Source organism: Cricetulus griseus, chromosome 4 (genome assembly GCF_003668045.3).
Source record: "Cricetulus griseus strain 17A/GY chromosome 4, alternate assembly CriGri-PICRH-1.0, whole genome shotgun sequence".
Classification (NCBI taxonomy): Eukaryota; Metazoa; Chordata; class Mammalia; order Rodentia; family Cricetidae; genus Cricetulus; species Cricetulus griseus.
Genome location: NC_048597.1, coordinates 68298358 through 68321586, shown reverse-complemented (window position 1 = coordinate 68321586; position 23229 = coordinate 68298358). Strand labels below are relative to the sequence as shown.

The 23229-nt window shown below is 42.9% G+C and overlaps 1 protein-coding gene across 1 annotated transcript in view; it reads right to left on the bottom strand.

The window, feature by feature from the left end:
* Positions 1-2600: 2600 nt before the first annotated feature.
* Positions 2601-23229, bottom strand: part of Parl (presenilin associated rhomboid like) — a 33226-nt gene continuing 12597 nt past the window's right edge. Inside the window, exons 5-10 of the mRNA XM_027413076.2 lie at positions 14398-14493; positions 13250-13399; positions 11279-11349; positions 6992-7093; positions 6777-6874; positions 2601-2863 (exon numbers count right to left, since the gene is read on the bottom strand). Coding sequence (XP_027268877.1) covers positions 2752-2863; positions 6777-6874; positions 6992-7093; positions 11279-11349; positions 13250-13399; positions 14398-14493 — 629 coding nt within the window. The 3' untranslated portion in view covers positions 2601-2751. The remainder of the gene's footprint in view (positions 2864-6776; positions 6875-6991; positions 7094-11278; positions 11350-13249; positions 13400-14397; positions 14494-23229) is intronic.

The window sequence follows — 23229 nt, the reverse complement described above, 5'->3', positions numbered from 1 at the left end:
GTGTGTGTGTGTGTGTGTGTGTGTGTGTGTTAAGTAAAAACATAAATCACATTTTGAAGAATTGTGGGTATGGGTAGTAAAGAAATGTCAGTTTGGAGTGGAGAGTGTGGGCATGAATTCTCGTGGTATCAGAAGAAACGCCATCATTTCCCCCCATGCAGTGTGATATTTGCTATGTTCTTACCATTCACTGGCAAAACTGACTTCAAACTAAATTTAGTGAGAGGGGATAAAGAAGGAGACTCCATTGTCTTCAGGGAAACAATTAACCAGGAACACGTTATAATCCCAGATAGAAGCACCAAGCACAGGTGCACCCATTTTCATGAAAAGTGGATACTGGACATTAAGAAACAGATGAGGGCCAGGCGATGGAGGCACACGCCTTTAATTCCAGCACTCAGGAGGCAGAGGCAGGTGGATCTGTGTGAATTCAAGGCAATTCTGACAAGCTCTCAGTGTGTCCCAGATGGAATCCCACTAGAATTCTCTGTTCTGAGTACAGCCCCACCCCTACCCCAACCTACTGGGTAAGTCACAGTCCTGTCACTATTGAATTAGGGAATCATACTTTCTCTATGAATGGAGTTTGGGATTCAGTCCCTGCAGGAGTGCAGAAAGCCCTTCCTGCTGGACATCTGTGTGTGCCATTGGAGTGATGGGCTGAATTCCAGACCATACTTCCAGGAATTCCATGTAGCTTGCTCCAGGTTTGGGGGGTGAGGGTGTGCCCTTCTCTTTGGCTGGATGATGTCAGATGCAATATCCCTGGCCCTCCATCTGGCGCTAACTGTGCTCTGCCAGCTAGCTGTGTGTTCCTCCTCCTTTCCCTAGTTCTCCTGCACTTCCTGAAAGCATGTCACTGCAGCTGGAGCAAGGTCTGTCCTGTGGATCCCATGAGTGAGGACAGTGACAGGCAGCCAAGATCCATGGCCTTATACTCCAGGACAGTCTCTGGTTCTTTTTCACAGCCCAGGTCCCTGAGTTCAATGAAGGGGTCTGTTTACCCTAGGTGAGCGTTAACTCGGGAGTTAGGTTGCTGAAATCTTCTGGTCACACTGAACTCTTGTCAGAGGCCATGACTTCCAGCTTCCTGAATTACAATAGTGAGATTCATGCAGCACAGAATGGTGAGTTTTAGGAAGAGGTTTTACTGCAGGTTGCGTGACTGCCTAGTAGAGGCTAAAGTCTCAGACTCACAGAGGTAAAAACCATCTCTGGGAGTTAACATGGCTTCTGTTTAAATGAAATTGTACTACCAATGCAACTGGAAGTAAAGAGGAAGACTGTAATCAAGGTCTGGAGGAGTCCCTGAGAACACAGGCTGAATGGAAAAAGGCAAGCCTTGCATGTAGTCTGCTACATGGCTGAGACTTGGAAAAGGCATCATTGAAGTCTGTAGATGGAAGTTTCTGTCCCATAGCCATTTAGTCCCAAATAAACACAGAGGCTTATGTTAATTATAAACTGTTGGCTGATGACTCAGGCTTCTTATTGGGTAGCTCTCTTCTTATTAATCTATTTCTATTAATCTGTGTATCTCCGTGTGGTCTTGGCTTACCAGAGAATGCCTGGACGTCCTACCTTCCCAGTGGCTACATGGCATCTTGCTGGTGACTTGCTCTGTGTTCCTCCTTCCAGGATTCTCATCTGTGTTTTTATTATTTAGACCAAGTAAGAACCCATTTTACGGAAGTCCAACTGAAAACCATGAACCCTCCAGTGGAATGCCATTGATCTGCACATATGGTTGGGGACAGTGGGATGTATGAATGGAAATTTCCAGAAAACAGCTGTATTTGCAAAAGATGCCTTAATTGGAGCACATACCTTTAAATCTAAGACTGGAAACAAGTCTATATTTATCCAAGTTATTTCCTTCATTTTGGGGTGTGGTATGGCTGGTAAGTTCATGAGGGTCATGTGTATGTGTGCTCACATGTGGAGACCAGAGGTAGAAGCCAGGTATTTTCCTCAGTGGCAACCCATTTCACTTGGTGTGGTGGGTTCACCCATGAGCATGCATTGCTTACGCAGAGAGAGCCCCAAGAGTCCTGCTCTATCCAGTTATGCTCATCCCTTTGAGACAGGGTCTCTCACTGAACCTGGAGCTCATCAATTGGCTAATCCAGCCTGCTTGTGAGCCCCAGATGTGTGCCACCACAACAGGTTTTCTATGGGTGCTAAGGATCCCAACTCAGGTCCTTGTTTTCATGGCAGGAACTCTTCTGCCTGAGCCATCATCTAAGCCCCCTCTTCTCTTAGCAACAATCTTGACCTAGAAAGTAAATCCTTAAAATTTTATGGATGTGTCACTCACTGCCAGAGAAGTCATTTAGGGAAATGTTTGAAAGTGCTGAAGCTGGTATTTCAGACTATGTCAGAGAGAAAATGTCAACTTTCTACTGTTGACCAGTCCAGGAAAGGAAGTCAGAACCAGTACTAAGTAGATGCCAGGCCAGACATAAAACCAAAGCTCCTTCAAGGTCCCATCAGATCTGTTGAGGGTCCCTTACCAGGTTCCAGGCATGAAGGATGTCATATTTAATGAACAAAACAAATTGCCAGAGAGCACCAGCATTCCAAAGGAGCAAACACCATTTACAAACTAGAGATATAAACGTTTATTTCACAACTCTGCCATAATTTGCTAAGGAGACATGTACTGGGAACATTTAAAACACTGGGGTGGCTGGATGCGGAGTCTTCCAGACAGCAAGGAGCAGATGTACCAGACTGGCCAGTTTTGCTTCACTTAGAGCCACCTCCTTTCTTGGGGCCATTAGTCCTTATTTCATGCCAAATTTTCACTAGAGGCTCCCTGTTCTTCCAAATGAGTTCATGACCATAAGTGATATACCATCTGGAGAAAGACAAATACTTCAATGTTCAAACAACATGACATGCAAACCCAAGCATCATCACAGCACCAAGTGACATCAGTTTTTTGTTTAGGGTATTTTTTTTTTTTTTGCTTTTTATGTTCATTAAAAAGAATATTTGTAGCCGGGCATTAGTGGCGCACGCCTTTAATCCCAGCACTCAGGAGGCAGAGGCAGGCAGATCTCTGTGAGTTCGAGGCCAGCCGGGTCTACAGTGCCAGTGCTAGGATAGGCTCCAAAGCTACACAGAGAAACCCTGTCTTGAAAAACCACACACACACAAAAGACAGTATTTATTTTCTGTGAGTGGGAGTTTAGCCTGCATCCATGTCTGTGCAGCATGGATGTGCAGTGACTGGAGGACAGAAGAGAGCACTGCATCCCCTGGCGCTGGCACTGGGAACTCAGGACCACAGCCACGCCACAAAGCTGAATAAACTCGGTAATCTGATATAAAGCTTTGCTGTTTATGATACAGAAAGGATAAAAGCAGGATGGGCCTGAGTTGCTGTTTGGAACTATGTCACAGCTTTATACAGTTACTTAAACTTATTTTTCTGTACATTTTATTTGTGTCTTGGGGAGGAGGCACTGATGCCATGGTCTGTGTGTAGAGAGGTCTGAGATCATCATGTATGTCCCAGGGATGGGACTAAGTTTGTGAAGCTTTGTGGAAAATGCCTTTACCCACCTCAGAAGCTCTAAACTGTAACCTTTTTATTCACTGGAAGTTAACCATCAAGTTTCCTTGTTTGTTTACTTATTTTGGAGACAAATTCTCACAATATAGCCCAAGCTGGCTGGATGCTCACAATAATTCTGCCTCCCAAAATCTGGTAATAGAGGCATAAACAACCATACCCACCTAGGTTTTTCTCATTACAGACTAGAGGGAACAGTATGTAAGAAAATCATGTGCTCCGCATGTGAATTGCTTGGTGTGTTAGCCAAGGTCTGACCAAAAGTACACTGAGAATAAGAAGAACTGTCAGGGGTGGTATTTGCTAACGAGGACTATAGTCGTATATCTGCCTCCTGAATTCCACCTGCTCACACATAGAAGGCCTACCAATCCAAACTCTGCCTGCAGGCAAGGAGCAGCGAAGGTCAAAGCTATAATTCTTAATTTGCTCAGCCCTCTGACTAGGAATCACCGAAGAGAACACACACTTGAGAATCTCTGCCCTAACTAAAGCACACAAAGTAGGAGAACCCACACCTGAGACCCCGTACTCCAACTACTGCTCACAAACAACCCACACCTGAGACCCCGTGCTCCAACTACCGCTCACAAAGGACATGCCCCAGATGCTGAGTGACACTGGATGAAGCATTGGCTATGGAGTTAACTTAGGGCATCTTCAGTCTTCCAGGGAAAGGGCACAGGCCCTGAGGATGTAAGGAGCCGATGGAGAACAGCAGCCTAGGAAAGCCCTGCTCCTGAAGCCCTGACTTGTATACTTATTTCTCCAAACAGACTCCATGTTCCCAGAGGCAGACTTGATTGACCTCATCCTTTCCTAGACCTAATTTTAATATTTAAGGCAATGGGCATTCTGGCCATGCTCTTAATACTAGCAGAGGTGCAGAGGCAAGAGGCCAGAGGTAAAGGCAGAGGCAAAAGGATCTCTGTGAGTTTGTGGTCAGTCTGGTCTACATATCGAGCAGGTTTACATAGTGAGACCCTGTTTCAAAACGGGAAAAAAAAAATACAAAGGATTTAAGGGGTGGAGAGATGGCTCAGAGGATAAGAGCACTTTGGTGCCCTTTAAGACACAGGTTCACCTCCCAGCATCAACATAGTGACTCACAACTGTCTGAAACTCCATTTACAGGGGATCTTCTGCCCTCCTGTGGCCTCTGTGGTCATGTCATGAATGTGGTACACAGACATACATGTAGGTAAAATGTTGATACACGTAAAAATACACTTTAAATAGTGCTCGATCTGTTTAACATTGGAAGTAAAACAGTGAAATAATGTTTTAACATGTCAAAAATACCTGAAAATGCTTTTTTTTTGTAAAGGGCTTGACTTATTCCAGAATGTTAATTCCTGCTTATGAAAGCAGGACTCGATGGCACACATCTGTAATCCTAGCACTTGGAAAGCTGAGGCATGAAAATTGCCCTAAGTTCAAGGACAGTTTGGGATGCATATTGAATATGGGGTCAGGCAGGTACTACATAGAAAGACCACATCTTAAAAACAAACAAAAGACACCAGTTAATAGGCAAGTAACAACATTCTCTGGAGCTAAAGGAAGATTCTCTCATGAATATTAAGAGACAAGGGCTGCCCCAAGATCAGATGTAAAACCCTTAAAGTGAGTCCAGTCTTTTGAGCAGAGCCCAACACTTCAGTCTGACAGGTAATACTCGATTATACTCCTGATCCTGATACTCGGGGATGTGGCAAAGCCCAAGCATCAGGGCATTGAACTCAGGCCCCCACACGTTAGGCTGTGAATCACCACCGAGGTACAGCAGTGTTGAAGTTACTCTTTCCAGATGCAGCAGTGCAACAAGCTGGTGCTCTGCAATTACTGCTCTATGACAAGTTACCTACTCCTCTTTTTTTTTTGGGGGGGGGGTGATAGGGGTCGTGTTTGAAACAGGATCTCTCTATATAGCCCTGGCTGGCCTCAAACTCATAGAGATCCACCCCATCTGTCTCCTGAGGTCTGAGATTAAAAGTGTGCAATTCCACACCTGCCTCAAGCTACCCAGGCTTTATGCAGTTTCCTAGTCTGAAGAATGGAACATCTCAGAGTGTTTGAAGAAGTTAAATTAACCCTTGGGCCATGGAGTTCTGTGAGCATCAGATTTAACACATCACTCAGCAGGTCTCTACAGCTCTGTTGTGATTCCATGGTACAGTGTGTGGGGTGTGCATGTGTGTGCATGCACATGTGTGGGTATGTGCATGCACGGGTGTGGGGCATGGACACACGTGTGTGGGCATGTGCATGCAGGGTGTGGGTCAAAGGACAAGTTGCAGGACCAGTTCTCGCCTCCCACATGTATCCTGGGGATTGCACTTGGGTCATGAACCTGGGCAGTACACACCCTTACTCACTGAGCCCTCCTGACAGCCCAAGTTTCTGAATCCTTTCTAAACACAAAAAAGGTGAGTCCTGGATATGACTGAGATGCAGGACATGAAAAGAGCTGAAATTACAACAGGGAAGAGAAAGGATCCCCCTGTTTCTCAGATCCTGGACTTTAATGTGTATTTGATACAATGAATTTCAGAATAAAAGAAAATACAATGTTTAGAATAATAACAGCCCAGCAGGGGGAAAGATGCTATGAGGATACATGGAAAGTACAGATAAATTTAGAGTTCCCAAACCAGAGCCACTTTTCTAAGTCTTTGTGTCTCAGACTGTTATAATTAGAGCTAGAACATGAATGCGCCATTCTTTAATCACCATGGAAATGATACGTGGCAAAGCAGCTTCAGCTCCACCTAGGGCAGCACTGCTTCACTTACAAAGACTTTCTGTTCTGTTTTAATTCAGAAAGAGCCAGTTTCCTGAAGTTCAACAGGGCATGTGACTACACACCACATGTGCTCAGTCTGGTGTGCTGCACAAAGAGGCCTGGGGTTTGTATTTAAATGTCTGCTCTCTACTGCAACACCAGTCATGCCTGTTTCTATTGTTACACAGGAGCCTCAGGTAACTAGCTTGGTACTTACATGTACCACATGTTGGGTACAATCCACACTGGAACATGGCCCCACACCAGCTGCTACCCAGACATACTGAGTTCTCCCACACATGCAGTGCAGGGAGAGAAATGGCTGCAACAGCTCTGTACATCAGTGAGAAGGGACAGTCAGAGGTGGGGAGAGTATGCAGCTCAGCACCTGAGCATACTCAAACTTACATTCCAAAGAGAGCTCCCCCAAGATGTGCTGCATGATCAAAAAATTTCCATCCCAGGATCATCCCAGCTGTATCCATAGCAATGATGGCTTTTAAGGCCTAGAAGCCAGGGAGAGAAAAGAGAAATGGGATGATTTTCCACCACCGAAATTTAAGGGCAAGATTTCAGTCACTGCCTGAACAAGGCTATGGCCAGAACTTCATTTGGGTACTTACATTGCCTGCTGTGAAGGTGAAGACCGGGAGGAAGATGATGGCGAGTCTCCCTTCTGGGATCTTGGTGCAGACTGCTGCAAGCACAGTCATGATTGCTCCTGACTGCAAGGTAATGAACACAGTGGTGAGGACAGCAATACCATGTAGCTCTGGGTAGGCTGATGCATGCACTCTACATCTGGAGGGGTGCTAGCACACATCTTTAAAACATCCCCCCATGAATGTGTGCAGTATCAGGGAAAGGGATGCAGCTGTCACACAACACTGCAAAAAATCCCTGGAAACAGACTACACTGTCACTATGCAGAACTCAAACATACCACAATGAGCATGTGAATTCTTAATAAGCTCCAAGGATAGCATTAAACATGCAGACACGGAAGGAAGACTGTCTAACAGCTCTCTAACTGGCTGGAATGAACTATGGGGCAGTTTTGTTTTGTTTTTACAATTTAAATTTATAGTGACTGTGAGGTATTTTTCTGGATTATACCAATTAAATAAACCTCTCTTAATGCTAATCATAATACTAATTCTTCTGAATGGTGGAATATCTCAAAAAAATCAATCATAATTCCTTGTTTACATTAGCTCTCCTGATACATATTCATTCAAATAATCCTAACATACTACATACTGGAGACACAGAGCAACAGTTCCCACCTTCATGGACCTTACAGCATAGCAAGAAAGACATCTTAGAAAAATAAGCAATTCTAAAATCAGAAAGGGAGGTGCTGTGTGTCAAGGCAGTACATGGAAAACCAGGCTCAGAGCAACCAGCTGCCCCAAGCTCAGGTCCGATCCCAGCCAAGCAGAGGAAGAGACAGAAGAGCATCCTGGAGAACAGCACAGAGAACCAAGGCTAGAAGTGAGCTGCACAGCTTGGCAGAGGACTACAGAGAATCCGAGTGTGAAGTGCAGAGAACAGGGTAAAAACACAGCATGGCAGGCACTTAAACTTCCTTTTCTAACACAGGTCACAGCAGACACAGTACTGTCTATTAAAGGAACAATGTATTGAGAACAAATCTTAGTTGTCTATTAAAAATAATAAAATCTCCACTGAGGGACACGACAAAGTACTTCCCTGTCATTATTCTCAAGTATTGGGTCAAAGAGACAAATTGTGACAGTCTGTAGGAGTCTGCAGTGTAACATCCCAGCACACAAAAGACAGAGTGGAAAACATCAACTATGTCCAAGAGCCAGCGGGGCTATGTCAGTGCTGACCCTAGCAGTGGTGAGGCGTGGTTACAGAAGACACAAGCTAGGAGGATAGACCTGTCTCCTTTGCAATAAGAATCATAGCGAAAACAGACTCCAGCTAAAGAAATCAACGAATACTATTCCCAGCTGAAGATATGCTAGGGGGAGGTTGGTGAACATGGTATTTACATATCTAAAACATCTTCTCATAGACTATACATTGATTTTAAAAGAAAATGTAGTATAGACGGTGGACAATATCTGAGACAGGGACCACAGATGGGGCAAACAGACACCATGTACTTGTAGTCCCGGTACCTGAGGACACCCAAGACATTCCCACCCAAGACAGACAAGCTGCCTGAATCTTGAGGAAAAAGACAAATCCACAATAGCCACCCTCTTTTGTTCAAAACCACTGGTGGCATAAAAAACAAAGATGACCTGTGGAAATGTAACGCTTTTAGAAGCCCCGAAAACCCTAACAACTAAATGCAATACATGAGCTTAGGGGGATCATCACTGAGAAAACTTCCAAAATTGGAATATGGATGATAAAGTTTAGTGCCGTAGCTATTTAATAACGGTGCTGTTTCTAGGAAGTATACACTGAAGTATCTAGAAACAAAGAGACACAATGTAAGAAAGCTGTCCTTGAGGATGGTAACTCAACACACTGAAGCACTTGACACTAAAGCCTGACGACCCGAATCTAGTCCCCAGAACCAAAAGCAGAAAAGAGAACCAACCCCCAAAAGCTGTCGTTGGACCTTCATATGCACACATGCACATGTTTCCAGGTGCACTGTGTCTGTCTCTCTTTTTACACATGCACATAGATGCACGCATGCTCGTGCTAGTGCTCGTTCTTTCTCTCTCTCTCTCTCTCTCTCTCTCTCTCTCTCTCTCTCTCTCTCTCTCTTTCCACACACACACACACACACACACACACACACACACTGCTCAAATGGTTCTGAAAAGCCTAAGTATGGTTAGAGAGGAAATGATGACATAAGGCAAAGTGTTAAGAGCTAGCGGATCTGTGCTAAGATTTTAGAGCTGGTTTAAATAAATAAAACAAAGCAGAGAAGTAAAATCTTCATGATTGAGTCAGGCAAAACTTTCTTCACTGCAACACAAGGGACCTCTAATAAGTAAATTAAACTTTGTGCAAATTAAAAGCATACTCTTTGAAAGACATTGCTCCCTGAAAAGACAAAACAGGCTTTAAAAAAAGTTTGCTGGTTAAAACTCTGATAAAAGCAGGCAAGGTGGCATACACCCACAATCCCAGCACTTTGGAGGAAGAGGGAAGAGGATGAGGGGTTTACAGTCAGCCTTAGCTACATAAGTATGTTTCAAATAACAACCTAACAACGCACTTGTTTCCAGATTATATCAAGAATACTGAGCAAACTTAGTTAAAAATATTAGTGAGCAAAGACAATTCAAAGATGATGCATGAGGAACAAACATGAAATCATCAACACCAGTAGCTATTGGGAAAAGAAAAATCCCACCCTGCCACAGCTGTGAGTGGGTGAAGTCATGGAGACTGAGGTTCGCTCTCACACTCGGCTTGCAGGAAAGCACACAACACTGCAGTCAGTGTGCTGCCAGTCTAGTTCCTAAACACTAACTACTCTACCACATGATCTGGGCAGCCAACTCTGAGAAATGAAAGCACATGTCCACACCAGGAGCTGTACGGAAAACCTTCACAGCATTTGTCAGTTTGTTTCATGACTTGTAGCTCTTGCTGACTTGGACCACTCTATGTAGATCAAGCTGGTCTGGAATCCACAGAGATCCACTTCCTCTGCAACCCCAGTGCTGGTATTATAGGCCTGTGCCACTATGTCTGGTCCAGGGACCGTCTCTAGGTTGTGGTCAGGGCACAGTAGCAGATTTAAATATGTAATGAGAATTATCTAATTCTAGAGTAGGCTCTCATTACTCTGACATACTCTTCCAAGGTGTACTATATTCCAATAAGTACACACAAATGACCAGCAGTTAAGATACAGAAACAGGCCAGGTACAGCAGCTCACACCTTTAATCCCAGCGCTAAGGAGGCAGAGGCAGGTGGATCTCTGAATTCTAGGCCAGCCAGGGATATAGTCAGACCATGCGGCAAAAACACAAACAACAAAACAAGTTTTAAAAAAGGAGGAAAGAGGGGCTAGAGAAATGGCTTAAATGTTAAGAACACTGACTGCTCTTCCAGAGGTCCTGAGTTCAATTTCCAGCAACCACATGGTGGCTCACAACCATCTCATAATGATATCTGGTGCCCTGTTCTGGCATGCAGACATACATGGAGGCAGGATGTTGTATTCATAATAATAAATAAATAAAATCTTAAAAAAAAAGGAGGAAAGAACTAGTTCCACCAAGTTAGACTCTGTCCTCCACACCTAAGTCCCAGACCACCCACACGTGAAATACACAATAACAAAAGTGAACTGAAATGGCTGCAGTCTGAAAATTTCCATTTTACAAATGTATAAATTCTAAGTTTGACATAAATGTGCCAAAGGAATCATTTCCATGTTAATTTATTGGGTTTTTACTGTTACACATATAGTAACAGCAAGCTTACAGTGTATGGAAGCTGCATTCACTTGCAACTGTCTTTTTGTTTTTTTATTTTTTTATTTTTTGGTTTTTCGAGACAGGGTTTCTTTGTGGCTTTGGAGGCTGTCCTGGAACTCACTCTGGAGACCAGGCTGTCCTCGAACTCACAGAGATCCGCCTGCCTCTGCCTCCTGAGTGCTGGGATTAAAGGCGTGTGCCACCATCGCCTGGCTCATTTGCAACTTTCTTATGAACAATCATTTCTCAATGAAATTTAAAATTAGATAAAAAAATATTTACATTAGATAGGGAGGAAAGGGAGGGAGGAAGGAAGGAGAGAAAGAGAGGGGAGGAAGAACAGAGGGAGAGAGAAAAGAGAGAAAAGAGGAGGAGGAGAGGGAGGGGAGGGGAGGGGAAGGGGAGGGGAGGGGGAGGGGGGGGAGGGGAGGGGAGGGAAGGGAGGGGAGGGGAGGGGAAGGGAGGGGAGGGGAGATACTTACTGCACCAAGTGAAGGTCCATATCTTCCTGTGGCAACTTTACACACATAACTGACAAAATTGGAAATAACACCTATGAAATAAGCCACATTTCAACAATTTAAGTATAAAAATGTACTTTTTCCCTTTTAGACATACCAGAGATTGAGCCCAGGGCCTTCTGCACACCAGGTTAGCCTTCTACCACTGAACTCTGTCCCCAGCCCTAAGTGTCTGTATTTTAGTCTCCACTCCAGTTTTAGTGACTGGTTTACTTCTCTTCTTTAGCTGGTGTATTGCTTTGTAGCCCAGGTTTGCCTCAACCCTGCTATCCTCCTGCCTCAGCCTCCTGACTGTTGGGCTTACATGTAGGCGGAGTTTCTTTCCAGCATGGTCCCACTGCCGCTTTGCCTTCAGATACACTTCCAGGCTACTCAGCAATAGTGTAAGGTTTCTATTTGGATCAATCTAAGGGTGCCAGTATGAGCCCCACCCTCCCACCATTTCAGCTCACTTATACAATGTCCTCAATGATGTGCCCTTTCTAAGACTACACACACAGCTTACTGAGTGACACAGGTATCCGCTCTACCTCTCAGTCACCATTCCCCTAATCTACAGCATGAAACAAGTCCAGTACCCAAACTTAGCAGCTATCTTGGATCCCTGGGCTCACCTCCAGATATCTGGGGTCTATTAGGTCCTGTTGGCTCTTGTGCCATTTGAACTCAAAATCATTTTTATTTTATTTGGAGACAGGGTCTCACTATATAGTCCTGATGAGCCTAAAATTCGCTACAAAGATCAGGCTGGCCTCAAACTCACACAGTGAACTCCTGCCTCTACCTCCTGAATGCTGAGATCAAAGGCATGCACCACCACACCTGACTCTGAGTTTTTTGTTTGTTTGTTTGTTTTTTTGGTGGAGAGGGGATTTGAGACATCCTTTCTCTGTGTACCCCTGGCTGTCCCGGAACTCACTCTGAGCTCAGAGAGTCACCTGCTTCTGCCTCCCAAGTACTGGGATTAAAGATGGACCTCTCGAAGTCATTTCTGAAAACAGTTCCTAGGGGCTGGAGATAGGGCCCAGTGGCTAAGAGCATGGTGACTCACAGCCATACGTAACTTCAGTCCTGGGGACCCACCCTCCTCTGGCCTCAGCGGGTGCTGCATGAATGTACTACATACACATACATGTGGGCACAACACTTAAAATGAAAGTCAAACTTGATCAACTGTCCATTCTGCAGTAGTGGCAGCCTGAAATCCTGTACTACTATTTCCCAGTGAGATATGCAAAAAGACACCATCCAGGACACCACTGGGAAGCGATTCTGTGCCTACATGCCATTTTACAGATAAAACAGGGCACACTCACTACTGTTTTTGTTAGGACACAGGGTCTCATTCCGTAGCCTAGGCTGGCTTCAAACTCTCATGAAATCCTGTGCCCCTGTCTCCCAAATGCTGAATTGCAGGCATCAGTGACCACCACTCCCAGCCAAACTCACTAATTTTTTGGTGCTAAGGATCCAATCCTAAATCATGTGCATGCTAGGTAAGGGCTTCGCATCAGCCCAATACAAATTACTCTTAGCAGTCACTCTGGTGCTAATCTAAAGGTATCTGGCAACCGAACACACTGGGGGAAATGAGCCAGATGGCTAGGAGGTCTGGAAACCATCTATCAGTAAGATGGCTGATCTGAACTACAAAACCAGGGTCCAGTGAGATGAAAATGTTATGTTTAAATAGTACTGTATTCTGAATCTCTGCTTTACTCACTGAAAACCCAAGTAGTTATTGGGAACCTATCAGATGAGAAGCAGGGAATAAACAATTCCATTTGTCTATGATGCCCTTCTGTCCACAATTGATAAACAAATCCATCCCAAGTCTTTGCTGCATACAGACTAACACTGCAATCAAGCCTCTGTCCCCTCTTCAGAGAAGTGAGTATTACAAGCCTAGTGTTCTCAGAAGAAAGCCATTACCTGCAGACAGGTACACGGCCACAAACTGTTCTTGGCCAAGAATGTTCACGATGCTAGAGGAAAAGCTCCACAAAACATACATGTTGGCTGCCATGTGGAATAAGGAAAAATGACTGAACGTTGACAGCAACATTGGAGAACAAAGAACCTCTGCAAGAGAAGAAAGAAAGTGGTAAACATACAACACCAGGCCATTAACTTTATTCATTTTAAGCTTGTCTCATTATTGTTATGAAATCAAACAAAAGAATCCAAAACAGTTGGTTAAAAGTATAAATAAGATGGTTTTAAAAGTGCATTTCCTAAGGTTAAAAATTACCTTAATAAACATGTTTCTACTTGGTAAGCAGCCATAGGTCACCCTAAAGTACAAAGGATCTTGTCCTTATCACCAAAGCATGAGGAAATGATTTCAACTACAGACACAAAATTACATTTAATATTCTCCTCAAAGAATAAGCCTGCAGTGATTACAGGTTTTAACTTTTAACATTTTAATTTATTCTTTAATTTAAGTGTATGGGTGCTTTCCTTGCCTGCTTGAATATCTGTGTATCCCTGGAACCCAAGGAGGCCAGAAGAGAGTGATGGATATCCCGGAACTGAGGTTACAAGCAGTTATGAGCCACCACATGGGTGCTGGAATCAAACCTGAGTCCTCTGGAAAAGCAGCCAGTATTCTTAATTGCTGAGCCATCTCTCACTATGTAGCCATAGATGACCCAGAATTCTCTATGTAGTCCAGGCTGACCACAAACTCAGAGATCCTCCTGCATCTGCTTTCTAAGTGGTAAGATCAAAGGCTGGATCACCATGCCTGTCCAGTTTTTAATTTGAGAAAAGAGAAGAGAAGAGGAGGGGAGGGGAGGGGAGAAAAGGGGAGGGCAGGAGAGAAGAGAAGGGAGGGGAGGGAAGGGAAGGGAAGGGAAAGAAAGGCACCTACTATATGTAAAGTACCTTTCAGGCACCTGGGAATTACAGCAGGGGAGAGACAAGGTTCTTGTCCTCAAGGAGTTTACAGGCTCTACCTTTGTCCTTTGTGCATAATTAATGACAAATAACTTATTCATGTAACATTCCAATTAATATAAAGCATATTTTCCATATTATTTCTACATCAAAATAAATTCAGGTGAGTTAAGACTTACTTGAAGCTGGATTGGATGTAAAATATCTCATCATGGTTCGATTCAGCGACGGCACCCTCCATAGGCAGAATACGAGAGTATTTGCAGCTATGATACCTACAACACAGAATTGAAGGATGTTAAAATCAGAGCCAAGAAAGTCCGATCCAGTCCACCTGGCGACGCCCTGCCACAGTTACATGAGTGTACTATGCATTTGGTGAGGGGTAGTTTGTGCTGAAGAACACAAACCATATCAATGCCTTTCAAGTGTCAAAACTCCACATGGTGGTAAATCAGGGTTTTTGTGGAAAGCACAAATGCTCTAAGAACTGGCTTTCTTTTTACAAGTTATTTATTTATGGTAGGCCCACACATACAACTTTCAGAGTCATTCTTGCCTTCCTTGCTGCTGCACTATTGCTTTTGCTGCTCTATTGCGTACTCCAGGCTGGCCAGCCTGTCAGCTTCAGGTATTTTCCCTGTCTCCACCCCTATCTCCCTGTGCAGTCCTAACACATCCAGCCTTCTTTCAGTTTTCCCCTGGTCTCTAAGGATTGACTCAGGTTGTCAAGCTCAAGGGGTCTAACTTGGAGGCTGGCATCTTCCCTGCCACCCCATTTTCTGAGACAGGGTTTTTCTGTATAGCCCTGACTGACCTGGAACTCAATCTGTAGACCAAGCTAGCCTCAAACTCACAGAGATCCTCCTGCCTCTGCCTCCTGAGATTAAAGGTATGCACCACCACACCCAGTTGAAGCTAGCATCTTACTCAGAGTCATCTCCCTGGCCCAGGAACTTTCTGCACCCAGATCAATATTTTTTTCCTTCAGAACTGATGGGGGAAGTCCTTCTGTATGCTGTGAATATGTTTCTCTTATTGGTTGATGAATAAAGCTGTTTTGGCCAATGGACAGGCAGGATGTAGCCAGGCAGGAAGTATAGGTGGGCTACCAGACTAGGAGAATTCTGGGAAGAGGAACAGAGAGAGTGGGTCGCCAGAGAAAAGCCATGTAGCTGTTGAAGAAGAAAAAGGCCAAGCATTACCCGTAAGTCAAGACTACGTGGAGATACACACATTAATAGTTATGGGTTAATAATTAAGAGAGAGCTAACCAACAAGAAGCCTGTGCCATCAGCGAAACAGTTTATAATTAATATAGGCCTCTGTGTATTTTTATTTGGGACTAAATGACTATGGGACCAGGCAAGACAGAAACCTCCCTCTACACAGAACAGTTTACTCTTCTCAATAAATAATCAGATCTATAATAATTGTTTGATGATGGCCAAACCAGAAATAGAGGCAGGAGGATCAGAAACTACTAGGGTACAAACTCACGATAGGGAGGCAAAGCCCACCCCAAAGGACCACTTCTGCCTAAAAGTTCCACAGCCTCCCCAAACAGTGCCACCTGCTGCTTGGGGCCCAACACATGAATCCATGAGTGACATTTCAAACTCAAACCACAACATCTGATAAAAGCCCAACAGGCAGCTATGAATGTGAAGAGCAGGAGAAATACTCTTCTTGGGGTTGTGTTGTGGAATATTTCTCTGCACTGTAAATGTATGTCTCTACCTAAGGCGTCTTCTAATTAGTTTAATAAAGAAATGAATGGCCAAAGACTAAGCAGGAGAGGACAGGCAGGAATTTCAGGGAATGACAGGAAGATGGAGGAACCTAGGAGGGTTGATTTCATCAGAGACTCTGAAAAAGTCGGATACATGGAACAAAACAGAGATCACCAAGCCATATGGCAGAATGTAAAACAATAGGGACAGGTTAATTTAAGTTATAAGAACTAGTTGGAAAAAAAGTCTAAGTTAAGGCCAAGCTTTCATAATTAATATTAAATCTCCATGTAGTTATTAGGGAGCTGAAGGTCCCACAAAACAAAGTCTGACTACATTTTTAAAGGCTTGTTACAATTAGTGCAAATGTGGGGCACGTAAATCCACATAGGACCCAAAAAAGCTGGAAAAAAAAAAGTTGTGAGTAGGCTTGATGCTTGTGGCTTACAGAGGTGTAGCTCTTCTAAGGGACTCTGCTACTGAGCACTTGCAAGGGTTTATGAGCACCTGACAGGGCACTACTTGGTGGCAGTAGACTAGGCAGAAATGCCAGCCACAGCATGAATGGAGAAACTTCCCAGACCTGGAGCAGATAGACTAGCTCCAGGCCAGGGGCCATGGGCATGAGGCTCTCTACTCTTCACCAATCCAAAGGGAGCAGAGCCTGCAGCCAGATCACATGCTAAGTGAAGCCATGCAGCAAAGACCTAGCTCTACTTAGCAGTTTAAGGTTTGGCTCATATGGTCAGAAAATGATACAAGTGTGTAGTTGCCGGTGCTTAAAAAGTTAGGTCCAGATTTAAAAGAAACTTCTGAATTGATATAATATGCTTAAAAATGCACTTAAATGCAAAAGCAAAAAAATGAATATAGCCATAAAAAATAAATAGTTTAAAAGCAATAAAGTCCTTAAAGAGAGAGTAAAGTAATATTAAAGGAAAAAGCCACATAAAGATGGAAAATGCACAGGGTGTCTGGATCCTGAATAGTACTTTGTTGACTTTAAAATTTTGAAATGCTAATAACAAAAAAAAATAGCTGCTGAGAAACATTTGATTATGGAAACTGCTAAATTAAACCAACCTATTTTGAGAATGTCTTAACTTTGGAATGGAAGTCAGAAAATATGTTGCCTTGAGAAAAAAGATTTTCTTTTGTTTCGACTGGAAACAAAAAACTATGGATTTCATCCAAATTAATAAAGACCAGATCTGATCAGGGGATACCTCCTGAAAATATTGGCTACAGACATGAAAAATAAAACAAAAAACAAACAAACCCTACAAAACAGGTGATGTACATGCTGATCCCTCTACGTGGGAACAGCTCTGAGACTGGATGAGACATGATTAAATCTTATTGGCTACAGAGTCCTCATGACTTATTATAACATATGACATGGATAGAAGTTTGGCTATACAGACCAAATAAACTTATAAAATTGACAGATGCCTTTTACCTCCTCAAACATAAAGCAAAAAAAAAAAAAATCATCGTTAGCTGACTTGTGCACACCATACATACCATACTTCTGTTAATAAAGATGTATATTACCTTTAAAAGTTTGGGTGCTTTCAGAAAAAAAGGACCAGATACCAATGAAGACAAGTAGTCCAAGTGATCCTGCCTCAAAATGCCTCTGTTGCAGTTTCCTCAAAATTCTACAACCAGTACAACATCAAAGCTGCGAGCTGAGATGGTCCAGCCTCACACACTAGCCCAGCAAGGACTTCAGATAAACTCTACAGTTTCCTATCACACAGAGACTAAACAAAAAATAATGCAGCTAGCTCTCCCAGGACTTAACCATTATCCCAATTTTCTCAGGGTCCCCTAGAGATGCCATCACCCCCAAATAGCAGGAAGCAGTCTAGAATATCCAACATCCACATTCCCAAGAGGGGGTAGGTGATTTTTGGCATTCAATGGATTATGGATGTTTATTATCATTTAGTGGGGTTGGTTGCAACTTGTTGTTGGTCATGGTCAGGAAAGAAGCTAAGCAAAGGAAATTAGATTCAGGGATCTCTTTCTGAAGAAAAAAGGGGAATTTAGTATAAAAAGGATGGGATAAAAGGGTGAATTGTTGAGTCTACTTTTGAACTAAAAAACAAGTCTCAAATATTTTATATTGGTATGGATTTTTGTATATTGATACAAATTTAAGGTTATTTTTGTTTTACTGTATGTATGTTTCTACTCTTGTTTAAGGTATTGTACGTATGCAGCTCATTTAGAAACATAAAGCTTTAGTCCTTGAAAACTATTTAGGATAATAAAGACAAGTTAGTAGTTAGTCATCTATAACAATCAAACTTATAATCATCTTAGGTATGTTTTGTTTGTTTTGTTTTGTTTTTCGAGACAAGGTTTCTCTGTGTAGCTTTGGAGCCTATCCTGGCACTCGCTCGGGAGACCAGGCTGGTCTCGAACTCACAGAGATCCACCTGCCTCTGCCTACCAAGTGCTGGGATTAAAGGCATGCGCCACCAACGCCTGGCTTTTAGGTATGTTTTCTAGATCAAACAGATATATTTTAAATAGAAAGATGGTCTTCAAAAACATCATAGACCTACAAAACATGGAATTCAAAATGTTTTAATAACAAGGCTTTTCATGACAGTGAGACATGTCTGCTCCTGGCAGCACCAATTTACTTCAAAAAAGAATGATGGGAATCAAAGAACCAACACAAAGAATTTGCTTTTATTTGTGGCAAAGTTAGCCACTGAGCAAGTAACTGCCCTTGCCTTGACTGCTGATAGTATGCTGTCCAAACTGGACAAGGAGGACAAAAAGAAATCAGTTGCCAAACATTGCCAAGACAGGTAAGACAGTCCTTCAGAATATCCTGCTTCACAGAAGTCTATCAGATACACTGGGCGTTGGTGGTGCACGCCTTTAATCCCAGCACTCGGGAGGCAGAGGCAGGCGGATCTCTGTGAGTTCGAGGCCAGCCTGGTCTCCAGAGCGCGTGCCAGGACAGGCGCCAAAGCTACACAGAGAAACCAAAAAAAAATGTCTCGAAAAACCAAAAAAAAAAAAAAGTCTATCAGATATGTTAATCCTGTAGGCTGAAAATTAATGCCCCCAACATTGTAGAGGAACTTTGGGTGACTGTCCATACAGCCAGCTGTCTTTGTCATTTCTAAAGTTTTGAAAGTTGTTTGCTCTGCACTTCTGTTTACTCAGGTAATGTATATCCTTTTCAGGTCTCTCATAGGGGTTGAAGACTAGATAATTATCATTGTCTTCATTACCAAATTCAAAAAAGAAACCTACAAAAGAGATGTAAAGGTTATAAGGTTGAGAAACACAAAGCTTTAATTGTTTACCTAAGATGTTTTGAGGTCTCAAAGATATTTTGATGGTGGTAATAAATATTAAAATAAAAATAGTTTAGATATAAGACTTTGAACTCACTAAGATAGGATAGATAATATTTCCTCCAAATTTTCAAAATACATATGGATTGGACATTATGAATGTAATTCTTACCTGAAAATTGTCCTCATTATATGATTTTTTACTATGTTAAAGTTAAAACCTTTCCTTTTTATGTAGACAATACCTGATAATTGTTCTTATTATATATAGTTTTACTGTGATTGAGTTAAACCCTTTCTTTTCCATTTAGACAAAAAAGGGGGAAATGTTGCAGAATATTTCTGTACACTGTAAAGATGTCTCTGATTAAGGCACCTTCTGATTGGCTTAATAAAGAGCTGAATGGCCAATAGCTAGGCAGAAGAGGATAGGCGGGATTTCCAGGGAGAGAGGGGAAGAGGAGGAGGAACCTAGGAGGGTGGATTTCACCAGAGACTCTGAAGAAGTTGGACATATGGAACAAAACACAGATAGCTGAGTCATGTGGCAGAATGTAGAGAGACAGGTTATTTTAAGTTACTAGAGCTAGTTGGAAAAAAGCCTAAACTAAGGCCAAGATTTCATAATATTAAGTGTCCAAGTTGTTATCAAGGAGGTATTGGTACCACAAAACAACATCTAACTACATTTAAAAAAGTTTGTGTGACCCCCTCACCCACCCACCCACCCAAAGTCAGGATGAAGATCTGAATGAGAAAGCAGCCAAAATGAAAGGCACCAGGGTCAAGTCTAACTCTGAAGAATGCTACTTCAGGCTTCTCCTTTACCTCACAGACTCCAACAGAGTACATAAAACTACTTCCTGGGCTGAGGACTGGCTCAGTCAGTAAAGCTTCCTGTGCAAGCATGAGTCAAATCCATGTAAAAATAAAAATAAAGCTACTCATGTAATCCCACTTAGTTGGATGGAGACAGGAGGATCCTAGGGTTTTCTGGTCACCCAGTGAGCTCTGAGTTCAGTGAGAACCCTGTCTTAAGTTGGGGAGCAACTGAGGAAGAGGCTTGACATCAACCTCTAGCTTCCACACATATATTCATAGATACAAACACAAACACACACACACATACACACAACCCTCTACCTTTTCCCCAAGCAATTGAAAGCCTAGGAGATAGTTCTGATTAAAACCAAGAAAACTTCCAAAGCCAGGTATGCTATACCACACCTATAATCCAATCAAATAGGAGTCAGGGACAGAAGAACAGTGCAAATTCCAGGCCACCCTGGGCTATACAGTAAGACCCCATTTAAAATAACAACAATAATGATACATCCCAAAACTAACAAATTAAAAGGGAGCTTTCTACCCTATCTTTAAAAAGTGACTTTTCAAAAACAGCCTGAAACAGAACAGCCACACAGGGATGCCAAAGCAAACATCAGCTCCACGAAACTGGAGTTCTTCCCTAACACAGACTCCACAGTTAAAGATGGTACACAGTGCAGGCTCCTCACCATCTGCTCATATCACACCTAAAGCTAAGGAACCCAAAAAAACTTCTCTGGACTCAGAAAGCAAATGCATTCCAAACACTCTGCTATCCAGACTTGCTTTATCTGACACCCTACCATCCGAATTCAGGACCCAACAGGATCAGACTTCAAGGAATCCCACAGGAAGAGCTTGGTTTCCCAGTGAGAGACTTTTGCCCACTAGTGCTTCCCTGCTCCCATTCCCTATGTGTGAGCAATATCAAGAAAAGTTCTCAGACAGCTAAACAATCTCTAGGTCACAATTTGTCACATTTTTTAAAAACAAAAGCTGAAACTAAATAAGCATAACCCACCCACATACCCCAGAGAACATCAAAAGTCCCAGAAAAGAAAGTAGGAGAGAGTAAGTCTATAAGCCCTGGGTTTGGTTCCTGGCACTCACAGAGTGGATCACAACTGCCTGTAATTCCAGAGAATCCAATGCCCTCCCTCCTCTGACATTTAAGAGCTCATGCTCGCACATGGTGCATATATGTACACTCAAATAAACACACATAAAATAGGTAACATTTTTAAATTCTGGAACAAAGTTAACTGATCAGCAGCCCAAATGCTGCAAAACTAAAGCACTACTAAGTAAGTCTCAGGTGACATCAGACGGCACACAGACCATTTCCTCAGTTTTCTGAAATCTTCTGCAGTCTGTTGGTGACATTTACATTTACTTTATTCAAACTGCTTCATTCTCAAGCTGTGCCAGGTGTGTGGTAATTACTTCACTGCTTTATTCTTCATGAGAAATGACTCATGTAAGGGGTGGAGTGGATTCTGTAATTAGTGAACTGCTTGTACAGCAACGGACTGAATGCAGATGGCCAGCATTCACATAAAAAGCAGCTGTGGCAGTACACATCTGTAATCCCCATACTGGGAAAGCGTAACAGGGAGATCCCAGACCTTGCTGGCCAGGCAGCCTATCGAAATCAGTGAGTTTGCAGTTCAGTGCAAGACCTTGTTCCAACGACTAAGGTGGAGAGTGATCAAAGATGACACTGCATAAACTTCTGCCCTCCACCCACACAAAATAAATGAATAAAATTAGTAAACATAAAAAACTAGAAGGACCCCAGGAAAGAATTCTGATTTTTAATCATTTTGGGGTTTTTTTTTTGGACACAGGAATATGCTATGCAACTTAGGCTAAGCTAAAACTCAAAGAAAGCATTTAGCTTAACACCCAGAGTGCTGGATTCACCATGCCCAACTTGTGTGTGTGTGTGTGTGTGTGTGTGTGTGTGTGTGTGTGTGTGTGTGTGTGTGTGTGTGAAGTAGCACAGGCTAGGCTGGCATCACTACGTAGTCAATGATGACCTTGATCCTCAGCCTCCACCTTCCCAGTGCTGGGCTCACAGACAGGCACTATCACACTTGAAAATATAAAATATTAAGTATTGGCTTCAGGGCTCTCTGCAAGCTAGACAAGCACTCTACCAACTGACCTACATCCCCAGTGCCTGACATTTGTATTAGCTTTAACTATACATATGTGAGTGTCTGAATGTGGGTATGTTCACATGCAGGTTCTTGTAGAGGCCAGAGGTGTTGGATCACTGTGGAACTGGAATTGCAGGTGGCTGTGAGTCACTGGATGTGGGTGTTGGGAACCAAATTCAGGTTCTCTTAAGAATGGTATATTCTCTTAGCTACTGAGCCATCTCTCCAGCCCCAATCCTTTGAATGAACTATTACTGACATGAAAAAAAAAATCGTTTTTGAAACAGTCTCACTATATAAAGCAAACTGGCCTTGAATTCAGAGATCCACCGTAAAGTTGTGTGGAGAGGGATAATGCTCTTGTACACTGTAAAGATTTGTCACTCTTACTGGCTTAATAAAACATGATTGGGCAATAGCCAGGCAGATCATATGGTGGGGCTACCAGACTAGGAGAATGCTGGGAAGAGGGAGACAGAGAGTCAGGTGCCAGGCAGATGCAGAGGAAGCAAGACGAGAATACCTTACTGAGAAAAGGTACCAAGTCACGTGGCTAAACATAGATAAGACTTATGGGTTGATTTAAGTTGTAAGAGCTTGTTAGTAAGAAGCCTAAGCAATAGGGCAAACAGTTTATAATTAATGTAAGCCTCTGTGTGCTTATTTGGGACTGAACAGCTGCAGCATGGGGTGGGACAGAAACTCCATCTACAGTTGTGGACCTCCATGACCAACTGAGCAAAGTTTTATAGTTTGATCACAGACCTTTTCATATACTAAATGGGAGAAAACATTAAGGTCCTCAAATATGTTGCCACTGTGAAATGCGATGAAAATGCTAGAGGAGGGCTGATGAGATGGATGGCTCTGTGCTTGCTGTTACACCTGACAGCCTGAGTTCAATCCCTGGGTCACAGTTTAACAATTCCTGATAGCCGGCCTCTGACTTCCACATATGCATG